We start from the raw sequence: 26,942 nt of genomic DNA, 5'->3' as shown, positions 1-26,942 counted from the left end.
GACTCCAGCATAAACCACACATTCAGCAGATATTTTCTGGTGGATGAGGTGCCATCTCTACAGTGGCTGGACTCCAGCATAAACCACACATTCAGCAGATATTTTCTGGTGGATGAGGTGCCATCTCTACAGTGGCTGGACTCCAGCATAAACCACACATTCAGCAGATATTTTCTGGTGGATGAGGTGCCATCTCTACAGTGGCTGGACTCCAGCATAAACCACACATTCAGCAGATATTTTCTGGTGGATGAGGTGCCATCTCTACAGTGGCTGGACTCCAGCATAAACCACACATTCAGCAGATATTTTCTGGTGGATGAGGTGCCATCTCTACAGTGGCTGGACTCCAGCATAAACCACACATTCAGCAGATATTTTCTGGTGGATGAGGTGCCATCTCTACAGTGGCTGGACTCCAGCATAAACCACACATTCAGCAGATATTTTCTGGTGGATGAGGTGCCATCTCTACAGTGGCTGGACTCCAGCATAAACCACACATTCAGCAGATATTTTCTGGTGGATGAGGTGCCATCTCTACAGTGGCTGGACTCCAGCATAAACCACACATTCAGCAGATATTTTCTGGTGGATGAGGTGCCATCTCTACAGTGGCTGGACTCCAGCATAAACCACACATTCAGCAGATATTTTCTGGTGGATGAGGTGCCATCTCTACAGTGGCTGGACTCCAGCAAAAACCACACATTCAGCAGATATTTTCTGGTGGATGAGGTGCCATCTCTACAGTGGCTGGACTCCAGCAAAAACCACACATTCAGCAGATATTTTCCCAAACACTAAGGCCACATTCCAATAGTCTCAATCTGCTTCCATCCTTTCCTTGTCCCCTTTCCTTATCTCCTATAGTTTGTAACCACCACAGATCTGAAAGACCTCACCATATTAACGCAACATGATGGAACCCTATCAACCTACTGTAGCAGACCTCTCACATCTCAGTCATAACAAAGGAACGGAAACAACCATAACCAGCGGTATTATAATAGTGGGAAACTGTCTAAATCATACCCTGGGAACTGGCATGAGAGACCACTGAATCCAAACACACACTAATGTACCCAGAGGCCTTCAGTCTAGACGCAGTGCATTCTGTGAAGAAGAGGGCAGTATTTAACTCATTGAATGATTCGCAGACAAAGCTTAGACTAGGCCAGGGGTAGGAAACCCTGTTCCAGGAGTGCCACAGAATTTTGTCCCAACTAGGCACCACACTATGTGTGTGAGTATGTGAAGGGGAAAGGGTTACCTTGTCAGTTGCATAACTGAATACATTCCACCAAAATGTGTCTTACACATTTAACCCTTCTGAATAAGAGAGATGCAGACGTTAATCGACGTCATCGGCACCCCGGGGAGAATGGCACATTTTTACACCTTGCCGGCAACTGGATTCAAGCCAGCAACTTTTCGATGACTGGACCAACGCTCTTAACCGCTTGGCTACATGTGACTGTGTGTGCTGGTGTTTGTGGTTTGATGGGTACTTGTGCCAGCATGTGCCTATTCTTAGCAAGAGAGGAGGAGGGACTGTGACAATAACCTGAAGAGCAGTGGTATAACAAGGCTCTGTGATAGCTGATCTCCATTACATTTTGCCATTGGACCAATATACACTGCTCAAAAAAATAGAGGGAACACTTAAACAACACAATGTAACTCCAAGTCAATCACACTTCTGTGAAATCAAACTGTCCACTTAGGAAGCAACACTGATTGACAATACATTTCACATGCTGTTGTTCAATGGAATAGACAGCAGGTGGAAATTATAGGCATTTAGCAAGACACCCCCAATAAAGGAGTGGTTCTGCAGGTGGTGACCACAGACCACTTCTCAGTTCCTATGCTTCCTGGCTGATGTTTTGGTCACTTTTGAATGCTGGCGGTGCTTTCACTCTAGTGGTAGCATGAGACAGAGTCTACAACCCACACAAGTGGCTCAGGTAGTGCAGCTCATCCAGGAGGGAACATCAATACGAGCTGTGGCAAGAAGGTTTGCTGTGTCTGTCAGCGTAGTGTCCAGAGCATGGAGGCGCTACCAGGAGACAGGCCAGTACATCAGGAGACGTGGAGGAGGCCGTAGGAGGGCAACAACCCAGCAGCAGGACCGCTACCTCCACTTTTGTGCAAGGAGGAGCTGGAGGAGCACTGCCAGAGCCCTGCAAAATGACCTCCAGCAGGCCACAAATGTGCATTTGTCTGCTCAAACGGTCAGAAACAGACTCCATGAGGGTGGTATGAGGGCCCGACGTCTACAGGTGGGGGTTGTGCTTACAGCCGGACGTTTGGCATTTGCCAGAGAACACCAAGATTGGCAAATTCGCCACTGGCGCCCTGTGCTCTTCACAGATGAAAGCAGGTTCACACTGAGCACATGTGACAGACGTGACAGAGCCTGGAGACGCCGTGGAAAATGTTCTGCTGCCTGCAACATCCTCCAGCATGACCCGGTTTGGCGGTGGGTCAGTCATGGTGTGGGGTGGCATTTCTTTGGGGGGCCGCACAGCCCTCCATGTGCTCGCCAGAGGTAGCCTGACTGCCATTAGGTACCAAGATGAGATCCTCAGACCCCTTGTGAGACCATATGCTGGTCCAGTTGGCCCTGGGTTCCTCCTAATGCAAGACAATGCTAGTCCTCATTTGGCTGGAGTGTGTCAGCAGTTCCTGCAAGAGGAAGGCATTGATGCTATGGACTGGCCCGCCCGTTCCCCAGACCTGATTCCAATTGAGCACATCTGGGACATCATGTCTCGCTCCATCCACCAACGCCATGTTGCATCACAAACTGTCCAGGTGTTGGCGGATGCTTTAGTCCAGGTCTGGGAGGAGATCCCTCAGGAGACCATCCGCCACCTCATCAAGAGCATGCCCAGGCGTTGTAGGGAGGTCATACAGGCAAGTGGAGGCCACACACACTACTGAGCCTCATTTTGACTTGTTTTAAGGACATTACATCAAAGTTGGATCAGCCTGTAGTGTGGTTTTCCACTTTGATTTTGAGTGTGACTCCAAATCCAGACCTCCATGGGTTGATAAATTTGATTTCTATTGATAATTTTTGTGTGATTTTGTTGTCAGCACATTCAACTATGTAAAGAAAAAAGTATTTAATAAGATTATTTGGGAGAGGTATAGTCTTTTGACCATACATACACACATGAGTGTGCAAAGCTGTCATCAAGGCAAAGGTTGGCTTCTTTGAAGAATCTCAAATATAAAATATATTTTGATTTGTTTGTTACTACATGTACATGATTACGTGTTATTTCATAGTGTTGATGTCTTCACCATTATTCGTCAATGTAGAAAATAGTAAAACATAAAGAAAACCCCTTGAATGAGTAGGTGTACCCAAACTTTTGACTGGTACTGTATATCTATATTTTTTTACAGGACAAATGTGTGGGTGCACGTGCCACATGACGTTTCTGATGGTACGTTCTGTTTTGTTGTCATGTGGACTAGAATGTGTGTAAAAAAATATTTAAAAAATAAAGAAAAGCATTGAGTAATATTACATCTCCTGTCCTCTTTACCCACCATGTGTAAATCTGGTGTAAATCTACAGAAGATATATATTACATCTCCTGTCCTCTTTACCCACCATGTGTAAATCTGGTGTAAATCTACAGAAGATATATATTACATCTCCTGTCCTCTTTACCCACCATGTGTAAATCTGGTGTAAATCTACAGAAGATATATATTACATCTCCCGTCCTCTTTACCCACCATGTGTAAATCTGGTGTAAATCTACAGAAGATATATATTACATCTCCCGTCCTCTTTACCCACCATGTGTGAATCTGGTGTAAATCTACAGAAGATATATATTACATCTCCCGTCCTCTTTACCCACCATGTGTAAATCTGGTGTAAATCTACAGAAGATATATATTACATCTCCTGTCCTCTTTACCCACCATGTGTAAATCTGGTGTAAATCTACAGAAGATATATATTACATCTCCCGTCCTCTTTACCCACCATGTGTAAATCTGGTGTAAATCTACAGAAGATATATATTACATCTCCTGTCCTCTTTACCCACCATGTGTAAATCTGGTGTAAATCTACAGAAGATATATATTACATCTCATTAAAAAGCAACTCCACTAGTTCTCAGGTTGTTCTCTGATTGGTTTAAAATTGTAAGCAGCAGCAGTAGCACCCCTTAGCAACTAACGTCTCAAATAGGAAACTAAAAGCTCTGTGGCTAATCTGATCAACACTGTCAGGGTTAGTAGTTTCCTGTGTCTGATGTCAGAGCTCAGTACAGCTCATTCTATCAACCACAACAAGGAGAGAACGGTCTCGTTCCAGGCAGACTATATTGCTGTTGAGTTTGACGCTACGACAAATGAGCATCAGATCGCTATACCATATGATGTGGTTAACTGATATGTTAAACAGTAATCCAGGAGATGTGAGATCTGGCAGGCGACTTCAATGTAGTCAGCCTGGAACATGGCCAACATCATAAGTGGGGTTGGAGGAGAGAGAGGGGGCGGGACTTGGTTATGAAGGAAGCTTTCAGCAGCCATCTTGTTGACTGGCAGAGACAACAGAGGACATCTGGTGGCAGTGAACTGTCATAACATCTACTGTCTATCCACAGGTTAACTGCTATAACCTGTGGATAGACAGTAGGTAGTTATGGCAGTTAACCTGTGGATAGACAGTAGGTAGTTATGGCAGTTAACCTGTGGATAGACAGTAGGTAGTTATGGCAGTTAACCTGTGGATAGACAGTAGGTAGTTATGGCAGTTAACCTGTGGATAGACAGTAGGTAGTTATGGCAGTTAACCTGTGGATAGACAGTAGGTAGTTATGGCAGTTAACCTGTGGATAGACAGTAGGTAGTTATGGCAGTTAACCTGTGGATAGACAGTAGGTAGTTATGGCAGTTAACCTGTGGATAGACAGTAGGTAGTTAACTGTCATAAAATCTACTGTCTTTCCACAGGTTAATTGTCATAAAATCTACTGTCTTTCCACAGGTTAATTGTCATAACATCTACTGTCTATCCACAGGTTATGACAATTATTATAGTGGTGTCAAAACAACAGTTATAGTGTCAAAGTAACCTGTGGATAGACAGTAGATGTTATGACAGTTAACCTGTGGATAGACAGTAGATGTTATGACAATTAACCTGTGGAAAGACAGTAGATTTTATGACAATTAACCTGTGGATAGAAAGTCAATGTTATGACAGTTAGCCTGTGGATAGACAGTAGATGATAACTGTCATAGCCTGTGGATAGACAGTAGATGATAACTATCATAGCCTGTGGATAGACAGTAGATGATAACTGTCATAGCCTGTGGATAGACAGTAGATGATAACTGTCATAGCCTGTGGATAGACAGTAGATGATAACTGTCATAGCCTGTGGATAGACAGTAGATGATAACTATCATAGCCTGTGGATAGACAGTAGATGATAACTGTCATAGCCTGTGGATAGACAGTAGATGATAACTGTCATAGCCTGTGGATAGACAGTAGATGATAACTATAATAGCCTGTGGATAGACAGTAGATGATAACTGTCATAGCCTGTGGATAGACAGTAGATGATAACTATCATAGCCTGTGGATAGACAGTAGATGATAACTATAATAGCCTGTGGATAGACAGTAGATGATAACTGTCATAGCCTGTGGATAGACAGTAGATGATAACTATCATAGCCTGTGGATAGACAGTAGATGATAACTGTCATAGCCTGTGGATAGACAGTAGATGATAACTATCATAGCCTGTGGATAGACAGTAGATGATAACTGTCATAGCCTGTGGATAGACAGTAGATGATAACTGTCATAGCCTGTGGATAGACAGTAGATGATAACTGTCATAGCCTGTGGATAGACAGTAGATGATAACTATAATAGCCTGTGGATAGACAGTAGATGATAACTGTCATAGCCTGTGGATAGACAGTAGATGATAACTGTCATAGCCTGTGGATAGACAGTAGATGATAACTGTCATAGCCTGTGGATAGACAGTAGATGATAACTATCATAGCCTGTGGATAGACAGTAGATGTTATGACAGTTATCATCTACTGTCTATCCACAGGCTAACTGTCAAAACATCGACTGTCTATCCACAGGTTAACTGTCATAAAATCTACTGTCTTACAAGGGCTGTGAGGAGAAGATGCGCGGGAAGGTGCATGACTATTACCTGCCAAAAGAGAGAGGAGAGAACGAAGATTTCAACCAGGCTTGGACCGCTGCTGAGAACCATTACACAAAAAAAGGAAAACTGTCTAAAAACTATTCCCTGGCAATCCAGGTGTATGTGAATGCAACATCCAACGTCTACAAGTCATTCAACGCTGCCACTCGTACCCAAAAGGAGAGCTACACCACAACATTCCAGTACCACTCCCTGCACTTCCTTCTGACCAATGCTTTACGAATCCTGAACAAGAATAATAAGCGTTTCCAAACATTCCGAGGAACCAACGTGTCTTTCCACGGAGTCCGAAATACTGAAATGCGATTCGGACAGTTCACCTCGAGCTCTTTAGACAAGAAAATCACTAAACACTTTGGAAATCGCTCCTGTTTTGAGGTCACCACCTACTTTGGTGCCCCACTGGGGGAGTACGCATCTCAGATGGCTCATGAGAAGGAGGTGCTGATTCCTCCCTACGAGGTGTTCAAAATTACAGAGGTGCTGAAGAGAACAGACAAGAAAGACCTCTGGTGTGATGTCGTTTACAAATTGCAGAGTACTAAGAAAGGAAAAAGTGACCTGAAATGCCAGATGGTTGGACCACTCCAAGGAGAGTCAAATTAAAACAGCAACACAGCTGTTCTGCTTTCAGTCAAATATGAAATGCAGTTTTTAGTGCAACACCTGGCTTCCCCATCCACCATCGCTCCCTCCCACAAATACAGGAAAGATTTCAAATAGTATTTGAACTCAGGTCTGGTCATATATTGCATTTACTGTAACTATATTTACTGTAGCATTACCTGTAACTATATTTACTGTAACTATATTTACATCAAATCAAATGTATTTATATAGCCCTTCGTACATCAGCTGATATCTCAAAGTGCTGTACAGAAACCCAGCCTAAAACCCAAAACAGCAAGCAATGCAGGTGTAGAAGCACGATGGCTAGGAAAAACTCCCTAGAAAGGCCAAAACCTAGGAAGAAACCTAGAGAGGAACCAGGCTATGTGGGGTGGCCAGTCCTCTTCTGGCTGTGCCGGGTGGAGATTATAACAGAACATGGCCAAGATGTTCAAATGTTCATAAATGACCAGCATGGTCGAATAATAATAAGGCAGAACAGTTGAAACTGGAGCAGCAGCATGGCCAGGTGGACTGGGGACAGCAAGGAGTCATCATGTCAGGTAGTCCTGGGGCATGGTCCTAGGGCTCAGGTCAGTTGAAACTGGAACAGCAGCATGGCCAGGTGGACTGGGGACAGCAAGGAGTCATCATGTCAGGTAGTCCTGGGGCATGGTCCTAGGGATCAGGTCCTCCGAGAGAGAGGAAAGAAAGAGAGAAGGAGAGAATTAGAGAACACACACTTAGATTCACACAGGACACCGAATAGGACAAGAGAAGTACTCCAGATATAACAAACTGACCCCAGCCCCCCGACACATAAACTACTGCAGCATAAATACTGGAGGCTGAGACAGGAGGGGTCAGGAGACACTGTGGCCCCATCCGAGGACACCCCCGGACAGGGCCAAACAGGAAGGATATAACCCCACCCACTTTGCCAAAGCACAGCCCCCACACCACTAGAGGGATATCTTCAACCACCAACTTACCATCCTGAGACAAGGCTGAGTATAGCCCACAAAGATCTCCGCCACGGCACAACCCAAGGGGGGGGGGTCGCCAACCCAGACAGGATGACCACAACAGTGAATCAACCCACTCAGGTGACGCACCCCCTCCAGGGACAGCATGAGAGAGCCCCAGTAAGCCAGTGACTCAGCCCCTGTAATAGGGTTAGAGGCAGAGAATCCCAGTGGAAAGAGGGGAACCGGCCAGGCAGAGACAGCAAGGGCGGTTCGTTGCTCCAGAGCCTTTCCGTTCACCTTCCCACTCCTGGGCCAGACTACACTCAATCATATGACCTACTGAAGAGATGAGTCTTCAGTAAAGACTTAAAGGTTGAGACCGAGTTTGCGTCTCTGACATGGGTAGGCAGACCGTTCCATAAAAATGGAGCTCTATAGGAGAAAGCCCTGCCTCCAGCTGTTTGCTTAGAAATTCTAGGGACAATTAGGAGGCCATTAACTATATGTACTGTAGCATTTTGTCATGTTTTGTCTTAGATTGTCTTGTCATTTTGCTTTTCCTCTGTTCATTTTCCCCCTGCTGGTCTTTTTAGGTTCGTTCCCCTTTTTCTCTCTCCCTTCCTCTCTCTCTTCTCTCTATCGTTCCGTTCCTGCTCCCAGCTGTTCCTATTCCCCTAATCAATCATTTAGTCTTCCCACACCTGTTCCTTATCTTTTCCCCTGATTAGAGTCCCTATTTCTTCCCTTGTTTTCCGTTCCTGTCCTGTCGGATCCTTGTCTATTGTTCACCGTGCTGTGTCTGTGTATCGCCCTGTCGTGTCGTGTTTCCCTCAGATGCTGCGTGGAGAGCAGGTGTCTGAGTCTGCTAGGTTCAAGTGCCTTCCCGAGGCAACCTGCAGTTCTTGATCGAGTCTCCAGTCTGTTCTCGTCATTACGAGTGGAATTATGTCTTATGTTTGTAGAATTACTTTTCTGGATTAAAGACTCTGTTTTCGCCAAGTCGCTTTTGGGTCCTCATTCACCTGCATGACAATTTAGTGTAACTGTATTTACTGTAGCATTAACTGTTACTATATTTGCTGTAGTATTTACTGTAACTATATTTAATGTAGCATTTACTGTAACTATATATACTGTAGCATTTACTGTAACTATGTGTACTGTAGCATTAACTGTTACTGTGCCTACATGGAATAATGTATTATCTAATGTGGTGTAATTTAGAGTTAATGATGTTTTTATCATACATTTTCAGCACTTGCCCTATAGCATCAATAAAGCATCATTGAGCCTGATTAAAGCAGTTCAATGGTTTTCAAAGACCACCTTCGACAAATGATTACATTGTGCATTCTCCACAACTACCAGAAGGGGTCAGCATTTCATGCATAAAACAGACCCACTATTTTTAGCTACCTCTCTCAGTGGGCACCTCACCTGGTCCTGGAGAGCTAATGTAAACCGGAGAGCAAATGCATCCTATGAGATTTTAGGATTTAAATAGTGAATAAGCCTGAAATTGTTCAAGTAGTGTGAAGGGGATCATGGTCATGAGTGAGTTAGAGAGAAGATACCCCCGTTAAACATCGCCTAGGGACATTAGAGTTACAATTAGTTGTTCATACATTACTTTTTGTAATTGGGCATAGGTGAGTGTCTAGCAGCAATGTAAGTTAAAACATAAGATTAATGTGTCAGCACTCAAAACAAGATTTAAAAGATATGTTATGCTGTTTTGTTCATTTGGAGGCAACGAGCTAAACCACACTGAGTACTGACAACAGTAGAAGCTCAGCTACAATACAGTATCAACTTGTCCTACTCAGTATAGAGTTATGGAGTAGAACATGGTGTCAAGTGGCATGTAAATGTCCGGTTTCATCTTCCTTGGGCAATGATCCATTTCCAAAAAAGGGCAGAGGAATACAGATCAACAGATTCAAAACTAACTAGTAAAAACAGCCAATGGGAGACAGTCACGAGTTTGTATTGTATGAATGAGACCTGTACTGAAGTGGCAGTTTAGTTATGCAAATAGCAGATACAGGATAAATGACTGTCCGGAGGGAGGGAGGCGCACCAAAGTGAAGACAACTCGGTAAGATCACAGCCATAAGCACCAGAGAGCTGTAACCTGATAATAACTAGGATCACCTTTGAGTTTTAAATCCTAAAAAGGTGAAATGGCTAAATCCTTTTCCTCCTCTCCAAGGTGAGGCCTGACACCGTTCTGGACATGGCACGTTCATCTGTCGAGATAAATACAAAGCAAAAACATTTGATTTCTATGCATGGCATCTCCTGCTGTCTGATCCCATACATATTCTGAAAGAAAAAAATCATCCCAATGAATGTTTGAAAACCGTATACCGTGGAACCAAACATGTTTACAAGGGGCAATTCAATCAAGAAATTAGATTTGGCAAATTTCTCTCTGTCACGCCCTGGTCGAAGTATTTAGTGTTTTTCTTCATGTATTTGGTCAGGCCAGGGTGTGACATGGGTTTTTGTTGTGGTGTGTAGCTTAGTGGGATTGTAGCTTAGTGGGGTGTTCTAGGAGAGTCTATGGCTGTCTGAAGTGGTTCTCAATCAGAGGCAGGTGGTTATCGTTGTCTCTGATTGGGAACCATATTTAGGCAGCCATATTCTTTGGTTGTATTGTGGGTGATTGTCCTGAGTGTCTTGATGTCCTTGTTAGATGTTAGTTGACACATGTATAGGCTGTTTTCGGTTTTTGTTTCGTTTATTGTTTTGTAGTGTTCGTGTTTAGTTGTGTTTTACGTTTGTTTAATAAACATGGATCGCAATCGACACGCTGCAGTTTGGTCCGACTCTCCTTCACCATTAGAAAACCGTGACACTCTCAACCTCTACTTCTCAGACTTTTGCTGCAGAATTTGGAACTGAAAATTGTTTTGAAATTCAAACATGCTATGGTGCCTCTGTGGAAAAATATACGATCATGGGGTCACTTGAGGCAGAGGTTTTGATCCCTCCTTATGAGAAATGTAAAATTGAGGAAGTGAAATATAGAAACACAGTCAAAGACCTGTGGTGCAAAGTTGTTTTCAAACTGAAAAGTGCAACATATCGAAGTGATCTGAACTGTGCTTTAGTGTAGATACAGATCAAGCCCCTGTTAGGAATCAGATAATGATTCTACTACTTTGCCGTATGTGGAGAAACAGATAGGTAATATATCCGTACCTATTTGCATTGAGATTTAAGTTCTTAATATGACATCTTGCATTTATTGAAATCTGTCATCTAGATGGTTCCTCTGTCTACAGCTTCTATCAATACCAACACTGTCACATGTTATAAACCAATGCCTTAAAATGTAAGTTATGTCAACACGGGAAATGTTGTTAACCTCATATTAGTATACAAGTTCATTCAACACTAAATTGTACATCCAGGGTAAACTTATATTGTGTGAATACAGCAAACGATTGAGTCATGTGCGTGGTCCATATCTTTTTGAGAGATACATTCATCGGTTCATTTTCCATGAAGATGTTTAAATCAAACAAGTCTACCTCTGCTTTCTTAAACTTTTTTTAAACAAATATATTTTCAATGTCTGTTAGTTATATTTTAATCAGTTAGTGGGTCACTGTTATTGTTACATTCTGACATCAGGACACAGATATTGAGATGTAAGTCAATAGACTTGTAGTACCCTGAGTAACAGACTCCATGCTGTCATTGTTACATTCTAACATCAGGACACAGATATTGAGATGTAAGTCAATAGACTTGTAGTACCCTGAGTAACAGACTCCATGCTGTCATTGTTACATTCTAACATCAGGACACAGATATTGAGATGTAAGTCAATAGACTTGTAGTACCCTGAGTAACAGACTCCATGCTGTCATTGTTACATTCTAACATCAGGACACAGATATTGAGATGTAAGTCAATAGACTTGTAGTACCCTGAGTAACAGACTCCATGCTGTTATTGTTACATTCTAACATCAGGACACAGATATTGAGATGTAAGTCAATAGACTTGTAGTACCCTGAGTAACAGACTCCATGCTGTTATTGTTACATTCTAACATCAGGACACAGATATTGAGATGTAAGTCAATAGACTTGTAGTACCCTGAGTAACAGACTCCATGCTGTTATTGTTACATTCTAACATCAGGACACAGATATCTCCCCACACTGAGTGAAGGTTGGTGTGCTTTGTGATGAAGGATGTGGTGACAGTCTTGTGCTCCCCACACTGAGTGAAGGTTGGTGTGCCTTGTGATGAAGGATGTGGGGACAGTCTTGTGCTCCCCACACTGAGTGAAGGTTGGTGTGCCTTGTGATGAAGGATGTGGGGACAGTCTTGTGCTCCCCACACTGAGTGAAGGTTGGTGTGCCTTGTGATGAAGGATGTGGGGACAGTCTTGTGCTCCCCACACTGAGTGAAGGTTGGTGTGCCTTGTGATGAAGGATGTGGTGACAGTCTTGTGCTCCCCACACTGAGTGAAGGTTGGTGTGCCTTGTGATGAAGGATGTGGTGACAGTCTTGTGCTCCCCACACTGAGTGAAGGTTGGTGTGCCTTGTGATGAAGGATGTGGTGACAGTCTTGAGAAAACCCAGTGGCGGCATCCTTTATTTATTTGTATGTATCTGGGGAGCGGTTTCCCAGACATAAACATTTATCAAAACATGTTTTGTCATGAAGTGTTGCAAAGTAGCCGGAGACGTGGGAATATTTAGTACAGGGATGGGCAACGGGCGACCCACAGGCAATTCCTTCTCTACACCCCATGGCAAAATGAGTAGAATTACAGGAAATGAGCTGTAAAACAGCTGATGTTCCTCTTCGCCCCATGGCAAAATGAGTAGAATTACAGGAAATGAGCTGTAAAACAGCTGATGTTCCTCTTCACCCCATGGCAAAATGAGTAGAATTACAGGAAATGAGATGTAAAACAGCTGATGTTCCTCTTCGCCCCATGGCAAAATGAGTAGAATTACAGGAATTGAGCTGTAAATCAGGGGATGTTCCTCTTCACACCATGGCAAAATGAGTAGAATTACAGGAAATGAGCTGTAAATCAGGGGATGTTCCTCTTCACACCATGGCAAAATGAGTAGAATTACAGGAAATGAGCTGTAAATCAGGGGATGTTCCTCTTCACACCATGGCAAAATGAGTAGAATTACAAGAAATGAGCTGTAAATTAGCTGTTCATTATCTCCAGCACAATGCCAGAGTCTAAACATGTTGTCATCCTCATGTCCATTATCTCCAGCACAATGCCAGAGTCTAAACATGTTGTCGTCCTCATGTTCATTATCTCCAGCACAATGCCAGAGTCTAAACATGTTGTCATCCTCATGTTCATTATCTCCAGCACAATGCCAGAGTCTAAACATGTTGTCATCCTCATTATCTCCAGCACAATGCCAGAGTCTAAACATGTTGTCATCCTCATGTTCATTATCTCTAGCACAATGCCAGAGTCTAAACATGTTGTCATCCTCATTATCTCCAGCACAATGCCAGAGTCTAAACATGTTGTCATCCTCATGTCCATTATCTCCAGCACAATGCCAGAGTCTAAACATGTTGTCATCCTCATGTCCATTATCTCCAGCACAATGCCAGAGTCTAAACATGTTGTCATCCTCATGTTCATTATCTCCAGCACAATGCCAGAGTCTAAACATGTTGTCATCCTCATGTTCATTATCTCCAGCACAATGCCAGAGTCTAAACATGTTGTCATCCTCATTATCTCCAGCACAATGCCAGAGTCTAAACATGTTGTCATCCTCATGTTCATTATCTCCAGCACAATGCCAGAGTCTAAACATGTGAAAACGCCGCATTTTTACGTTTTGTCGAAAAATATATAACGTTCTAGCCAATGTCATTAAAAGCAAAAACATTTTAAAACAGTGATTTTCATCAAACACTGAAATTTGTGATGACTTGGGGAGCAGGTAAATACCCTCCCGCTGGCTAGAAACTGGTTGCAGGTTTGGAAATCACTCTCCTTTTCACTTTTAATCCTACCCTGTGTTGTCACTACCCTGTGATAATATGTCACTACCCTGTGATGTCACTACCCTGTGATGTCACTACCCTGTGATGTCACTAGCTTGGTTTCAATCCAACTGGCGACAGGTTTTCATGTGAATTTTGTAAAATATCCATAAGGAAAATATGCACATTTTCCCCAGTGCCGAGTTTCCCCCAAACTGACTTGGCGGAAACAGTGGGTGATGACAGTTGGTGATGACAGTGGGTGCTGACAGTGGGTGATGCCAGTGGGTGATGACAGTGGGTGATGACAGTGGGTGATGCCAGTTGGTGATGACAGTGGGTGATGCCAGTTGGTGATGACAGTGGGTGCTGACAGTGGGTGCTGACAGTGGGTGATAACAGTGGGTGATGACAGTTGGTGATGCCAGTGGGTGATGACAGTGGGTGATGACAGTGGGTGATGCCAGTTGGTGATGACAGTTGGTGATGACAGTGGGTGATGACAGATGGTGATGACAGTGGGTGATGACGGGCTTCCATCGCATTTTTAACTGTGTGTATGTACGCTGTAGCCAGCATCTGGCAGATACAGTGGGGTAGGCTTGTCTACATGAGAATATTATTGATAAGAGTAAGATTTGTTTTATTTGTCAAACGGCAGCCAAGCATCGATCATCATGTCACCAGAATAGGACCCTGGATATTTATTGGAAAGGAGCATCAAGTTCATCACCTCCCTGTGAAGTTCATCATTACTTATTTCATCTGTAGGCTAATAAACTGTATGCTTGCCTGAGTAGTAGTGTGAGGACCACACAACATGTCATCACAACGATATGATGGTTATCATATCAATATCTGCCTATAAAGGTGGTGTTTCCACCACCGTTTCTCACATAATTCACTTTACCAACACTAAACGAGTTTACCCAAAAATGTGCTGTTTCCATCAGGCCTGCCGTGACATGTTTTACTCAAATAAAAAGGTTGGATGGAAACCTGGTTACAGAGAGACAGAGACACAGAGAGACAACGAGAGAGACAGAGCGAGCGACACAGAGACAGAGAGACACAGAGAGACACAGAGACAGAGAGAGACAGACACAGAGAGAGAGACAGAGAGAGAGAGACAGAGACACAAAGAGACACAGACACAGAGAGAGACAGAGAGAGCGACACAGAGACAGAGAGAGACAGAGACACAGAGAGAGCGACACAGAGACAGAGAGACACAGAGAGAGACAGAGAGACACAGAGAGAGAGACACAGAGAGAGACACAGAGAGAGACACAGAGAGAGACACAGAGACAGAGACACAGAAACAGAGACACAGAGAGACACAGAGGGAGAGACAGAGAGAGCGACACAGAGAGACACAGAGAGAGACACAGAGAAAGAGACACACAGAGAGAGACAGAAAGAGACACAGAAAGAAAGAAAGCCTCAGTCTCTAAGCGGTACCTGGCAAAACACTCCCTTCAATTAAGTCAATTCTGGACATCTCTTCACAAAACGCCCTCTCCCAATTGGCCGACCGACATGTCACCCATCACCAGCTTATTCTCATAACAGGTGGGGCCCCGCCCCTGCTGTCCTTGATTGGCTCCACCCCCATTTCTGTCCTCTAATGGGGTGTGCTGGGCTGCTCTCCAGCAAAGCCTCTTCAGGAACACAGTTGCTCCTAAAGCTCCAACCAGCACCCCCAGCAGGACACAGGAGATGTATACCCATACCGGTGATCTCGACAGCCCCGGGTCCACCCTGCCTTCGACACTGAGGTCCTCCATGGTGAGCTGGTAGGAGGCTGTAAGGCAGGGTTCGCTACCCCGGGAATAATCACCCTGGGCTGAGCAGCGGCAGGAGTAGAGGCCCAGGCTGGATTCGGAGACAGTGACCTCCAGGTGGGAGTGGTGCTTCAGGGTGTGGCGGCCCTGGGGGTGCTCCCAGACGCAGGGGAGAGGGGAGAGATGGGGGTGGTCACAGGGGAGGAGGACCACCAGGCCCATCTTCACACGCAGCTCCTTCACCACAGGGGAACAACGACCTGAGATGGGAAGGGGGTGGGAGAGACAACAGAGAGAGGCAGAAGCAGAGAGAGAAAGAGGAGTTGGAGGGAGAGGAGGAGTGAGAAGGAAGGACGGAGAGTAACAGAGAGAGAAAGGGAGAGATAGGAAGTATGGTCAAGAGGAGGGAGGGAGTTACTAGATGAGAGGAAGAGCGAGAGATCGTCCTAATTCTGTATGGAAATGTTGTAGATTTGGTGGATGTGTTTAATAGTGGAATAGATGTGATATAATAACCTTATGCATGTTTAATAGTGGAATAGATGTGGTATAATAACCTTATGCATGTTTAATAGTGGAATAGATGTGGTATAATAACCTTATGCATGTTTAATAGTGGAATAGATGTGATATAATAACCTTATGCATGTTTAATAGTGGAATAGATGTGATATAATAACCTTATGCATGTTTAATAGTGGAATAGATGTGATATAATAACCTTATGCATGTTTAATAGTGGAATAGATGTGGTATAATAACCTTATGCATGTTTAATAGTGGAATAGATGTGGTATGAGGGCTGTATGCATGTTTAATAGTGGAATAGATGTGATATAATAACCGTATGCATGTTTAATAGTGGAATAGATGTGATATAATAACCTTATGCATGTTTAATAGTGGAATAGATGTGGTATAATAACCGTATGCATGTTTAATAGTGGAATAGATGTGGTATAATAACCTTATGCATGTTTAATAGTGGAATAGATGTGGTATAATAACCTTATGCATGTTTAATAGTGGAATAGATGTGATATAATAACCGTATGCATGTTTAATAGTGGAATAGATGTGGTATAATAACCTTATGCATGTTTAATAGTGGAATAGATGTGGTATAATAACCTTATGCATGTTTAATAGTGGAATAGATGTGGTATAATAACCGTATGCATGTTTAATAGTGGAATAGATGTGGTATAATAACCTTATGCATGTTTAATAGTGGAATAGATGTGGTATAATAACCTTATGCATGTTTAATAGTGGAATAGATGTGATATAATAACCGTATGCATGTTTAATAGTGGAATAGATGTGGTATAATAACCTTATGCATGTTTAATAGTGGAATAGATGTGGTATGAGGGCTGTATGCATGTTTAATAGTGGAATAGATGTGATATAATAACCTAATGCATGTTTAATAGTGGAATAGATGTGATATAATAACCTTATGCATGTTTAATAGTGGAATAGATGTGGTATAATAACCGTATGCATGTTTAATAGTGGAATAGATGTGGTATAATAACCTTATGCATGTTTAATAGTGGAATAGATGTGATATAATAACCGTATGCATGTTTAATAGTGGAATAGATGTGATATAATAACCTTATGCATGTTTAATAGTGGAATAGATGTGATATAATAACTTTATGCATGTTTAATAGTGGAATAGATGTGATATAATAACCTTATGCATGTTTTTGGAATAGATGTGTGCATGAATAGATGTGATATAATAACCTTATGCATGTTTAATAGTGGAATAGATGTGGTATAATAACCTTATGCATGTTTAATAGTGGAATAGATGTGGTATGAGGGCTGTATGCATGTTTAATAGTGGAATAGATGTGATATAATAACCTTATGCATGTTTAATAGTGGAATAGATGTGATATAATAACCTTATGCATGTTTAATAGTGGAATAGATGTGGTATAATAACCGTATGCATGTTTAATAGTGGAATAGATGTGGTATAATAACCTTATGCATGTTTAATAGTGGAATAGATGTGGTATAATAACCTTATGCATGTTTAATAGTGGAATAGATGTGATATAATAACCGTATGCATGTTTAATAGTGGAATAGATGTGGTATAATAACCTTATGCATGTTTAATAGTGGAATAGATGTGGTATAATAACCTTATGCATGTTTAATAGTGGAATAGATGTGGTATAATAACCTTATGCATGTTTAATAGTGGAATAGATGTGATATAATAACCGTATGCATGTTTAATAGTGGAATAGATGTGGTATAATAACCTTATGCATGTTTAATAGTGGAATAGATGTGGTATAATAACCGTATGCATGTTTAATAGTGGAATAGATGTGATATAATAACCTTATGCATGTTTAATAGTGGAATAGATGTGGTATGAGGGCTGTATGCATGTTTAATAGTGGAATAGATGTGATATAATAACCGTATGCATGTTTAATAGTGGAATAGATGTGATATAATAACCGTATGCATGTTTAATAGTGGAATAGATGTGATATAATAACCTTATGCATGTTTAATAGTGGAATAGATGTGGTATAATAACCTTATGCATGTTTAATAGTGGAATATATGTGGTATAATAACCTTATGCATGTTAATAGTGGAATAGATGTGATATAATAACCTTATGCATGTTTAATAGTGGAATAGATGTGGTATAATAACCTTATGCATGTTTAATAGTGGAATAGATGTGATATAATAACCTTATGCATGTTTAATAGTGGAATAGATGTGGTATGAGGGCTGTATGCATGTTTAATAGTGGAATAGATGTGATATAATAACCGTATGCATGTTTAATAGTGGAATAGATGTGATATAATAACAGTATGCATGTTTAATAGTGGAATAGATGTGATATAATAACCGTATGCATGTTTAATAGTGGAATAGATGTGATATAATAACCGTATGCATGTTTAATAGTGGAATATATGTGATATAATAACCGTATGCATGTTTAATAGTGGAATAGATGTGGTATGAGGGCTGTATGCATGTTTAATAGTGGAATAGATGTGATATAATAACCTTATGCATGTTTAATAGTGGAATAGATGTGATATAATAACCGTATGCATGTTTAATAGTGGAATAGATGTGATATAATAACCTTATGCATGTTTAATAGTGGAATAGATGTGGTATAATAACCTTATGCATGTTTAATAGTGGAATATATGTGGTATAATAACCTTATGCATGTTTAATAGTGGAATAGATGTGATATAATAACCTTATGCATGTTTAATAGTGGAATAGATGTGGTATAATAACCTTATGCATGTTTAATAGTGGAATAGATGTGATATAATAACCTTATGCATGTTTAATAGTGGAATAGATGTGGTATGAGGGCTGTATGCATGTTTAATAGTGGAATAGATGTGATATAATAACCGTATGCATGTTTAATAGTGGAATAGATGTGATATAATAACCGTATGCATGTTTAATAGTGGAATAGATGTGATATAATAACCGTATGCATGTTTAATAGTGGAATAGATGTGATATAATAACCTAATGCATGTTTAACAGTGGAATAGATGTTATATAATAACCTTATGCATGTTTAATAGTGGAATAGATGTGATATAATAACCGTATGCATGTTTAATAGTGGAATAGATGTGATATAATAACCGTATGCATGTTTAATAGTGGAATAGATGTGGTATGAGGGCTGTATGCATGTTTAATAGTGGAATAGATGTGATATAATAACCGTATGCATGTTTAATAGTGGAATAGATGTGATATAATAACCTTATGCATGTTTAATAGTGGAATAGATGTGATATAATAACCTTATGCATGTTTAATAGTGGAATAGATGTGATATAATAACCTTATGCATGTTTAATAGTGGAATAGATGTGATATAATAACCTTATGCATGTTTAATAGTGGAATTGATGTTATATAAGGGCCTTAAACATGTTTAATAGTGGAATATATGTGATATAATAACCTTATGCATGTTTAATAGTGGAATTGATGTTATAAGGGCCTTAAACATGTTTAATAGTGGACTAGATGTGATATAAGAACATTATGCATGGGTAATAGTGGAATATAACTGATATAATTATATGATATAATTATTATATATATATATTTTAACCTTTATTTAACTATACAAGTCAACAAATTCTTATTGACAATAACGGCCTACCCCGGCCAGACCCTAAACCAGACGATGCTGGGTCAAATGTGCGCCGCCCTATGGGACTCCCAATCACAGCCGGTTGTGATACAGCCTGGAATCAAACAAGGGTCTGTAGTGCGCCTCTAGCACTACAATTCCAATCAACCTGTTTAATAGTGGAATAGTGTTCGTACTCACCCTCTCCAGTGCCACACACCTTCAAAGGGTCCTCTGACTCCCTCTGCACTGGAGAGCTGAGAACAGAGGAAGAACAACGAGAGACAGTGTGATGTGAGGGTGACAATGAAACAACTAGTTTGAAAGGAAGGAAGATAAAGCAATGTTCTGAACAGCAGGAGGGAGAGAGAGAGAGAGAGAGAGAGAGAGAGAGAGAGAGAGAGAGAGAGAGAGAGAGAGAGAGAGAGAGAGAGAGAGAGAGAGAGAGAGAGAGAGAGAGAGAGAGAGAGAGAGAGAGAGAGAGAGAGAGAGAGAGAGAGAGAGAGAGAGAGAGAGGGGAGAGAGAGAGAGAGAGAGAGAGAGAGAGAGAGAGAGAGAGAGAGAGAGAGAGAGAGAGAGAGAGAGAGATAGAGAGAGAGATAGAGGGAGAAGAGAGAGAGAGAGAGAGAGAGAGAGAGAGAGAGAGAGAGAGAGAGAGAGAGAGAGAGAGAGACAGAGAGAGACAGAGAGAGAGAGAGAGAGAGAGAGAGAGATAGAGAGAGAGATAGACAGAGAGAGACAGAGAGAGAGAGAGAGAGAGAGAGAGAGAGAGAGAGAGAGAGAGAGAGAGAGAGAGAGAGAGAGAGGGAGAGAGAGAGATAAACATCCCAACAGTGTATATTTAGACATATTATGACACTTAAAATGTCTTTATTCTTTTGGAGTGTACTGTTAAATGTAAACTTTTTATTGTTTATTTCACTTTTGTTTATTATCTATTTGACTTCCTTTGGCAATGTAAACATATGTATCCTACGCCAATAAAGCCCCTTAAATTGAAATTGAATTGACAGAGACAGAGACAGAGAGTGAGAGACAGAGACAGAAATAGAGACAGAGAGAGAGGCCGACCAAGGAGGGCCTTAACATATGTTTCCCATGCCAATAAAGCCCTTGAATTTAATTCAGAGAGAGAGAGAGAGAAAGAGAGAGAAAGGGAGAAAGAGACTCAAACCCCCACAAAGAGAATGCTATGTAGACTCACTCCGCAACACAGCCTCTCGTGTTGACATCCCACACACAACCTAGTCCTGCTGCCCGGGCACACACCTGACAGCTGGAGTACACCCTGCACCCCTCTACTGGCACACGGGACAGAGAGCATGGGGAGCCCACCACCACATGGCCCTGGGAGGGAGCAAAGAATTAAAGATGTCTGTGTGTGTGTGTGTGTGTGTGTGTGTGTGTGTGTGTGTGTGTGTGTGTGTGTGTGTGTGTGTGTGTGTGTGTGTGTGTGTGTGTGTGTGTGTGTGTGTGTGTGTGTGTGTGTGTGTGTGTGTGTGTTACCTGGTGTATGAGGATGTTGTTGACGGGCTCTACTGAGGTTGTCAGAGGGATCTCCTGCAGCAGAGTAGCAGTACGACCAACAATAGAGACACTGTGTAACTCCCCCTGATCTGTGTGAAAACACACATCAATTCACACCACAGAACATCATCAACCACAAAATGAGCATATTTTCTGATATGTTCAGCATAGTCAATTAACAGCCTTGTCTATTGATTACTTGATGTTTCTCTCTCTCACCTGTTCCCAGATGTAGTAGGGCAGCATCACTGTTGGAGATGTTGGTGGCTGTGATCCTGGTGTATGTAGTTCCCCTCCTCACCAGAAGGGGCGCTGCGTCCACAGTGTTCGTCAACAGAGGATGTTCCTTGGCAAACTGCAGCACGCGGTCGGGCATGTCGAAGGAGGAGTTGTAACCCTGGGCTCTCAGGACATGGTTGATACACTGAGGGGGCACAGAGAACAGTTCAGCGTGTTATGACGATGATGGACATACTAGGACACTATATGATAATAACCCTGAAATGGAAAATGACTACCTGGATCCGTCCAATAACAAAGAAACACTCATTTTCCAAAGAAGCACTAACTTCCGCTATCCGTTGCAAAACGTTTTTAAAATGTTTTCCATTGCATGCCCTAATAAATACAACCCAGGTGAGTCTGGTGAATACCTGTCCAGGTCGGGGGTCGGGTACAGACTCAGAGTTCCCACTGTTCACACAGTTCCTCTTCATATCTCTGAAGCCTCCCGTCGCAAACACCTTGGTGATGTCAGCCAGGCTGTACACACACACTGCTGACACGCGCTCTCCTTTCCTAAACACACACACACACATTACCATGTTCATTACAGTAATGCCATCTGTATGAGTCACTGTAACATAATATTCATATTTTAGTGATTCTCCTCTCTCTTTCCCTCACAATCTGTCCTCTCTCTCATTCACTCCCCACCCCACTTCCCATCTCTACTCCTCCTCTACCTCCCTCTCTCCCCATCTCTACCCCCCTCCCTCTCTCCCCATCTCTACTCCTCCTCTACCTCCCTCTCTCCCCATCTCTACTCCTCCTCTACCCCTCTCTCTCCCCATCTCTACTCCTCCTCTACCTCCCTCTCTCCCCATCTCTACTCCTCCTCTACCTCCCTCTCTCCCCATCTCTACTCCTCCTCTACCTCCCTCTCTCCCCATCTCTACCCCCACTCCCCCCTCTCTCCCCATCTCTACTCCTCCTCTACCTCCCTCTCTCCCCATCTCTACCCCCACTCCCTCCCTCTCTCCCCATCTCTACCCCCCCCCCTCCCTCACTCTCTCTTCCCCTCTCCACCCCCTTACCCCTGGGAGGTGAAGAGGGTGTAGAAGTGTGTGCTGCTGGGGTCTCCCAGGCGGTGTTCCAGGGGGTAGGCGTGGGTCAGGACGGTGTAGTGCTGGCCACTGTCCCGGTCCTGACACACCAGCTGAGCCTTCAGGAAACTGGTCCAGCGCTTCTGCAGGGTCTTAGAGCCCCCCACGTCTCCCTGGCAGAGAGGGAAAGGGATGGGGGAGAGGGGGATGAGAAGGATGGAGAGAGAGCACGAGCACACATGAGCAAAATAGAGGGAGAGAGAGAGAAAGAGAGGAAAGAGAGACAGACAGACAGAGAGAGAGATGTATCTCACCTTGCAGACTCTGGCCAACCGTGTGACCCTGACCTTGGTGTAAAGGTCGTACTCTAAGGCATTCTCCATGAAGAAGAAGTAGATTTTATCATCATCTCCAGGACTCTCCTTGACCAGGGCCGAACTCACAAACTCTGGATCTGGACTCATCAGAGAATGACATATTAATGACATATTGTATGTCGTGCTTCCCAGCTCCAGTCCTCAACAGCCCCGACGGTTTTCCTTGTAGCCCCAGACAAACATGCACATTTTCTCATCAGTGGTGTTTCCACTAAACTGTCTTTTTGCGGATAAAAATCAATGTGTGATGACGTAGACACACAAAACATTATTTTTTGCATAAATTTCAATGTACCGAATAAAAATGTAAAGTTCAATGTGTTCCCATTTTCAACTGTACCGATAGTTATATCCCAGGTTTGGTTAAATAGAAAATGTGCATATTCTGGTCTTGGCACGAGCGCTCTAGCCAACAGCTCACAGATACACTTTGGGAAGGCTAGTCTACATGATGAGATCACTATCAATAAGAGCAAGAATATTTGTATTTGTCAAACTGCAGTCAAGCCTCGATCATCACATTACCAGAATAAGACTCTCGATATTTACGGGAAAAGAGCGTCAAAATCACCTTGCACTTTCAGTTATTTCATCTGTAGCCTAATAAACTGCATGACTTCCTGAGTCGTAGTGGGAGGACCACACAACATGTCATCTGTAGCCTAATAAACTGCATGACTTCCTGAGTCGTAGTGGGAGGACCACACAACATGTCATCTGTAGCCTAATAAACTGCATGACTTCCCGAGTCGTAGTGGGAGGACCACACAACATGTCATCTGTAGCCTAATAAACTGCATGACTTCCTGAGTCGTAGTGGGAGGACCACACAACATGTCATCTGTAGCCTAATAAACTGCATGACTTCCCGAGTCGTAGTGGGAGGACCACACAACATGTCATCTGTAGCCTAATAAACTGCATGACTTCCTGAGTCGTAGTGGGAGGACCACACAACATGTCATCTGTAGCCTAATAAACTGCATGACTTCCTGAGTCGTAGTGGGAGGACCACACAACATGTCATCTGTAGTCTAATAAACTGCATGACTTCCTGAGTCGTAGTGGGAGGACCACACAACATGTCATCTGTAGCCTAATAAACTGCATGACTTCCTGAGTCGTAGTGGGAGGACCACACAACATGTCATCTGTAGTCTAATAAACTGCATGACTTCCTGAGTCGTAGTGGGAGGACCACACAACATGTCATCTGTAGCCTAATAAACTGCATGACTTCCTGAGTCGTAGTGGGAGGACCACACAACATGTCATCTGTAGCCTAATAAACTGCATGACTTCCTGAGTCGTAGTGGGAGGACCACACAACATGTCATCTGTAGTCTAATAAACTGCATGACTTCCTGAGTCGTAGTGGGAGGACCACACAACATGTCATCTGTAGCCTAATAAACTGCATGACTTCCTGAGTCGTAGTGGGAGGACCACACAACATGTCATCTGTAGCCTAATAAACTGCATGACTTCCCGAGTCATAGTGGGAGGACCACACAACATGTCATCTGTAGCCTAATAAACTGCATGACTTCCTGAGTCGTAGTGGGAGGACCACACAACATGTCATCTGTAGCCTAATAAACTGCATGACTTCCCGAGTCGTAGTGGGAGGACCACACAACATGTCATCTGTAGCCTAATAAACTGCATGACTTCCTGAGTCGTAGTGGGAGGACAACACAACATGTCATCTGTAGTCTAATAAACTGCATGACTTCCTGAGTCGTAGTGGGAGGACCACACAACACGTCATCTGTAGTCTAATAAACTGCATGACTTCCTGAGTCGTAGTGGGAGGACCACACAACATGTCATCTGTAGTCTAATAAACTGCATGACTTCCCGAGTCGTAGTGGGAGGACCACACAGCATGTCATCTGTAGCCTAATAAACTGCATGACTTCCCGAGTCGTAGTGGGAGGACCACACAACATGTCATCTGTAGTCTAATAAACTGCATGACTTCCTGAGTCGTAGTGGGAGGACCACACAACATGTCATCTGTAGTCTAATAAACTGCATGACTTCCTGAGTCGTAGTGGGAGGACAACACAACACGTCATCTGTAGTCTAATAAACTGCATGACTTCCTGAGTCGTAGTGGGAGGACCACACAACATGTCATCTGTAGTCTAATAAACTGCATGACTTCCTGAGTCGTAGTGGGAGGACCACACAACATGTCATCTGTAGCCTAATAAACTGCATGACTTCCCGAGTCGTAGTGGGAGGACCACACAACATGTCATCTGTAGCCTAATAAACTGCATGACTTCCCGAGTCGTAGTGGGAGGACCACACAACATGTCATCTGTAGCCTAATAAACTGCATGACTTCCCGAGTCGTAGTGGGAGGACCACACAACATGTCATCTGTAGTCTAATAAACTGCATGACTTCCTGAGTCGTAGTAGGAGGACCACACAACATGTCATCTGTAGTCTAATAAACTGCATGACTTCCCGAGTCGTAGTGGGAGGACCACACAACATGTCATCTGTAGTCTAATAAACTGCATGACTTCCTGAGTCGTAGTGGGAGGACAACACAACACGTCATCTGTAGTCTAATAAACTGCATGACTTCCTGAGTCGTAGTGGGAGGACCACACAACATGTCATCTCATGACTTCCTGAGTCGTAGTGGGAGGACCACACAACATGTCATCTGTAGTCTAATAAACTGCATGACTTCCCGAGTCGTAGTAGGAGGACCACACAACATGTCATCTGTAGTCTAATAAACTGCATGACTTCCTGAGTCGTAGTGGGAGGACCACACAACATGTCATCTGTAGCCTAATAAACTGCATGACTTCCTGAGTCGTAGTAGGAGGACCACACAACATGTCATCTGTAGTCTAATAAACTGCATGACTTCCCGAGTCGTAGTGGGAGGACCACACAACATGTCATCTGTAGCCTAATAAACTGCATGACTTCCTGAGTCGTAGTGGGAGGACCACACAACATGTCATCTGTAGCCTAATAAACTGCATGACTTCCCGAGTCGTAGTGGGAGGACCACACAACATGTCATCTGTAGCCTAATAAACTGCATGACTTCCTGAGTCGTAGTGGGAGGACCACACAACATGTCATCTGTAGTCTAATAAACTGCATGACTTCCTGAGTCGTAGTGGGAGGACAACACAACACGTCATCTGTAGTCTAATAAACTGCATGACTTCCTGAGTCGTAGTGGGAGGACCACACAACATGTCATCTCATGACTTCCTGAGTCGTAGTGGGAGGACCACACAACATGTCATCTGTAGTCTAATAAACTGCATGACTTCCCGAGTCGTAGTGGGAGGACCACACAACATGTCATCTGTAGCCTAATAAACTGCATGACTTCCCGAGTCGTAGTGGGAGGACCACACAACATGTCATCTGTAGCCTAATAAACTGCATGACTTCCCGAGTCGTAGTGGGAGGACCACACAACATGTCATCTGTAGCCTAATAAACTGCATGACTTCCCGAGTCGTAGTGGGAGGACCACACAACATGTCATCTGTAGTCTAATAAACTGCATGACTTCCTGAGTCGTAGTGGGAGGACCACACAACATGTCATCTGTAGCCTAATAAACTGCATGACTTCCTGAGTCGTAGTGGGAGGACCACACAACATGTCATCTGTAGCCTAATAAACTGCATGACTTCCCGAGTCGTAGTGGGAGGACCACACAACATGTCATCTGTAGCCTAATAAACTGCATGACTTCCTGAGTCGTAGTGGGAGGACAACACAACATGTCATCTGTAGCCTAATAAACTGCATGACTTCCTGAGTCGTAGTGGGAGGACCACACAACATGTCATCTGTAGTCTAATAAACTGCATGACTTCCTGAGTCGTAGTGGGAGGACCACACAACATGTCATCTGTAGTCTAA

General features: G+C 43.0%; 2 protein-coding genes across 6 annotated transcripts in view; one reads left to right on the top strand and one right to left on the bottom strand.

Moving 5' to 3' along the window:
* Positions 1-6,179: 6,179 nt before the first annotated feature.
* Positions 6,180-6,851, top strand: LOC124021222 (ecto-ADP-ribosyltransferase 5-like; the record flags this gene model as incomplete). The annotated part of the gene is made up of 1 exon (XM_046336567.1): positions 6,180-6,851. A coding segment is annotated over one exon (672 nt), but the record flags the coding sequence as incomplete, so codon positions are not given.
* Positions 6,852-7,479: 628 nt separating this feature from the next.
* LOC124021228 (semaphorin-4F-like) overlaps positions 7,480-26,942 on the bottom strand; it is a 49,928-nt gene continuing 30,465 nt past the window's right edge. For 2 of the 5 annotated variants that reach the window (XM_046336575.1, XM_046336576.1), the window contains 8 exons: positions 22,960-23,099; positions 22,637-22,818; positions 21,974-22,118; positions 21,540-21,744; positions 21,300-21,409; positions 20,998-21,140; positions 19,995-20,050; positions 15,143-15,867 (listed from right to left, as the gene is read on the bottom strand). In XM_046336575.1, the coding sequence (XP_046192531.1) occupies positions 15,329-15,867; positions 19,995-20,050; positions 20,998-21,140; positions 21,300-21,409; positions 21,540-21,744; positions 21,974-22,118; positions 22,637-22,818; positions 22,960-23,099 (1,520 nt within the window). In that variant the 3' untranslated portion in view covers positions 15,143-15,328. Of the gene's footprint in view, positions 7,533-9,976; positions 10,072-15,142; positions 15,868-19,994; positions 20,051-20,997; positions 21,141-21,299; positions 21,410-21,539; positions 21,745-21,973; positions 22,119-22,636; positions 22,819-22,959; positions 23,100-26,942 lie in introns of those variants that run through there. The other 3 variants (XM_046336577.1, XM_046336578.1, XM_046336579.1) reach the window with 3 other exon arrangements.

The sequence above is a fragment of the Oncorhynchus gorbuscha genome, unplaced genomic scaffold, assembly GCF_021184085.1.
Source record: "Oncorhynchus gorbuscha isolate QuinsamMale2020 ecotype Even-year unplaced genomic scaffold, OgorEven_v1.0 Un_scaffold_1093, whole genome shotgun sequence".
NCBI classification, from domain to species: domain Eukaryota; kingdom Metazoa; phylum Chordata; class Actinopteri; order Salmoniformes; family Salmonidae; genus Oncorhynchus; species Oncorhynchus gorbuscha.
Note: the sequence above shows the minus strand (reverse complement) of the source record. Positions and strands in the feature narration are given on the sequence as shown.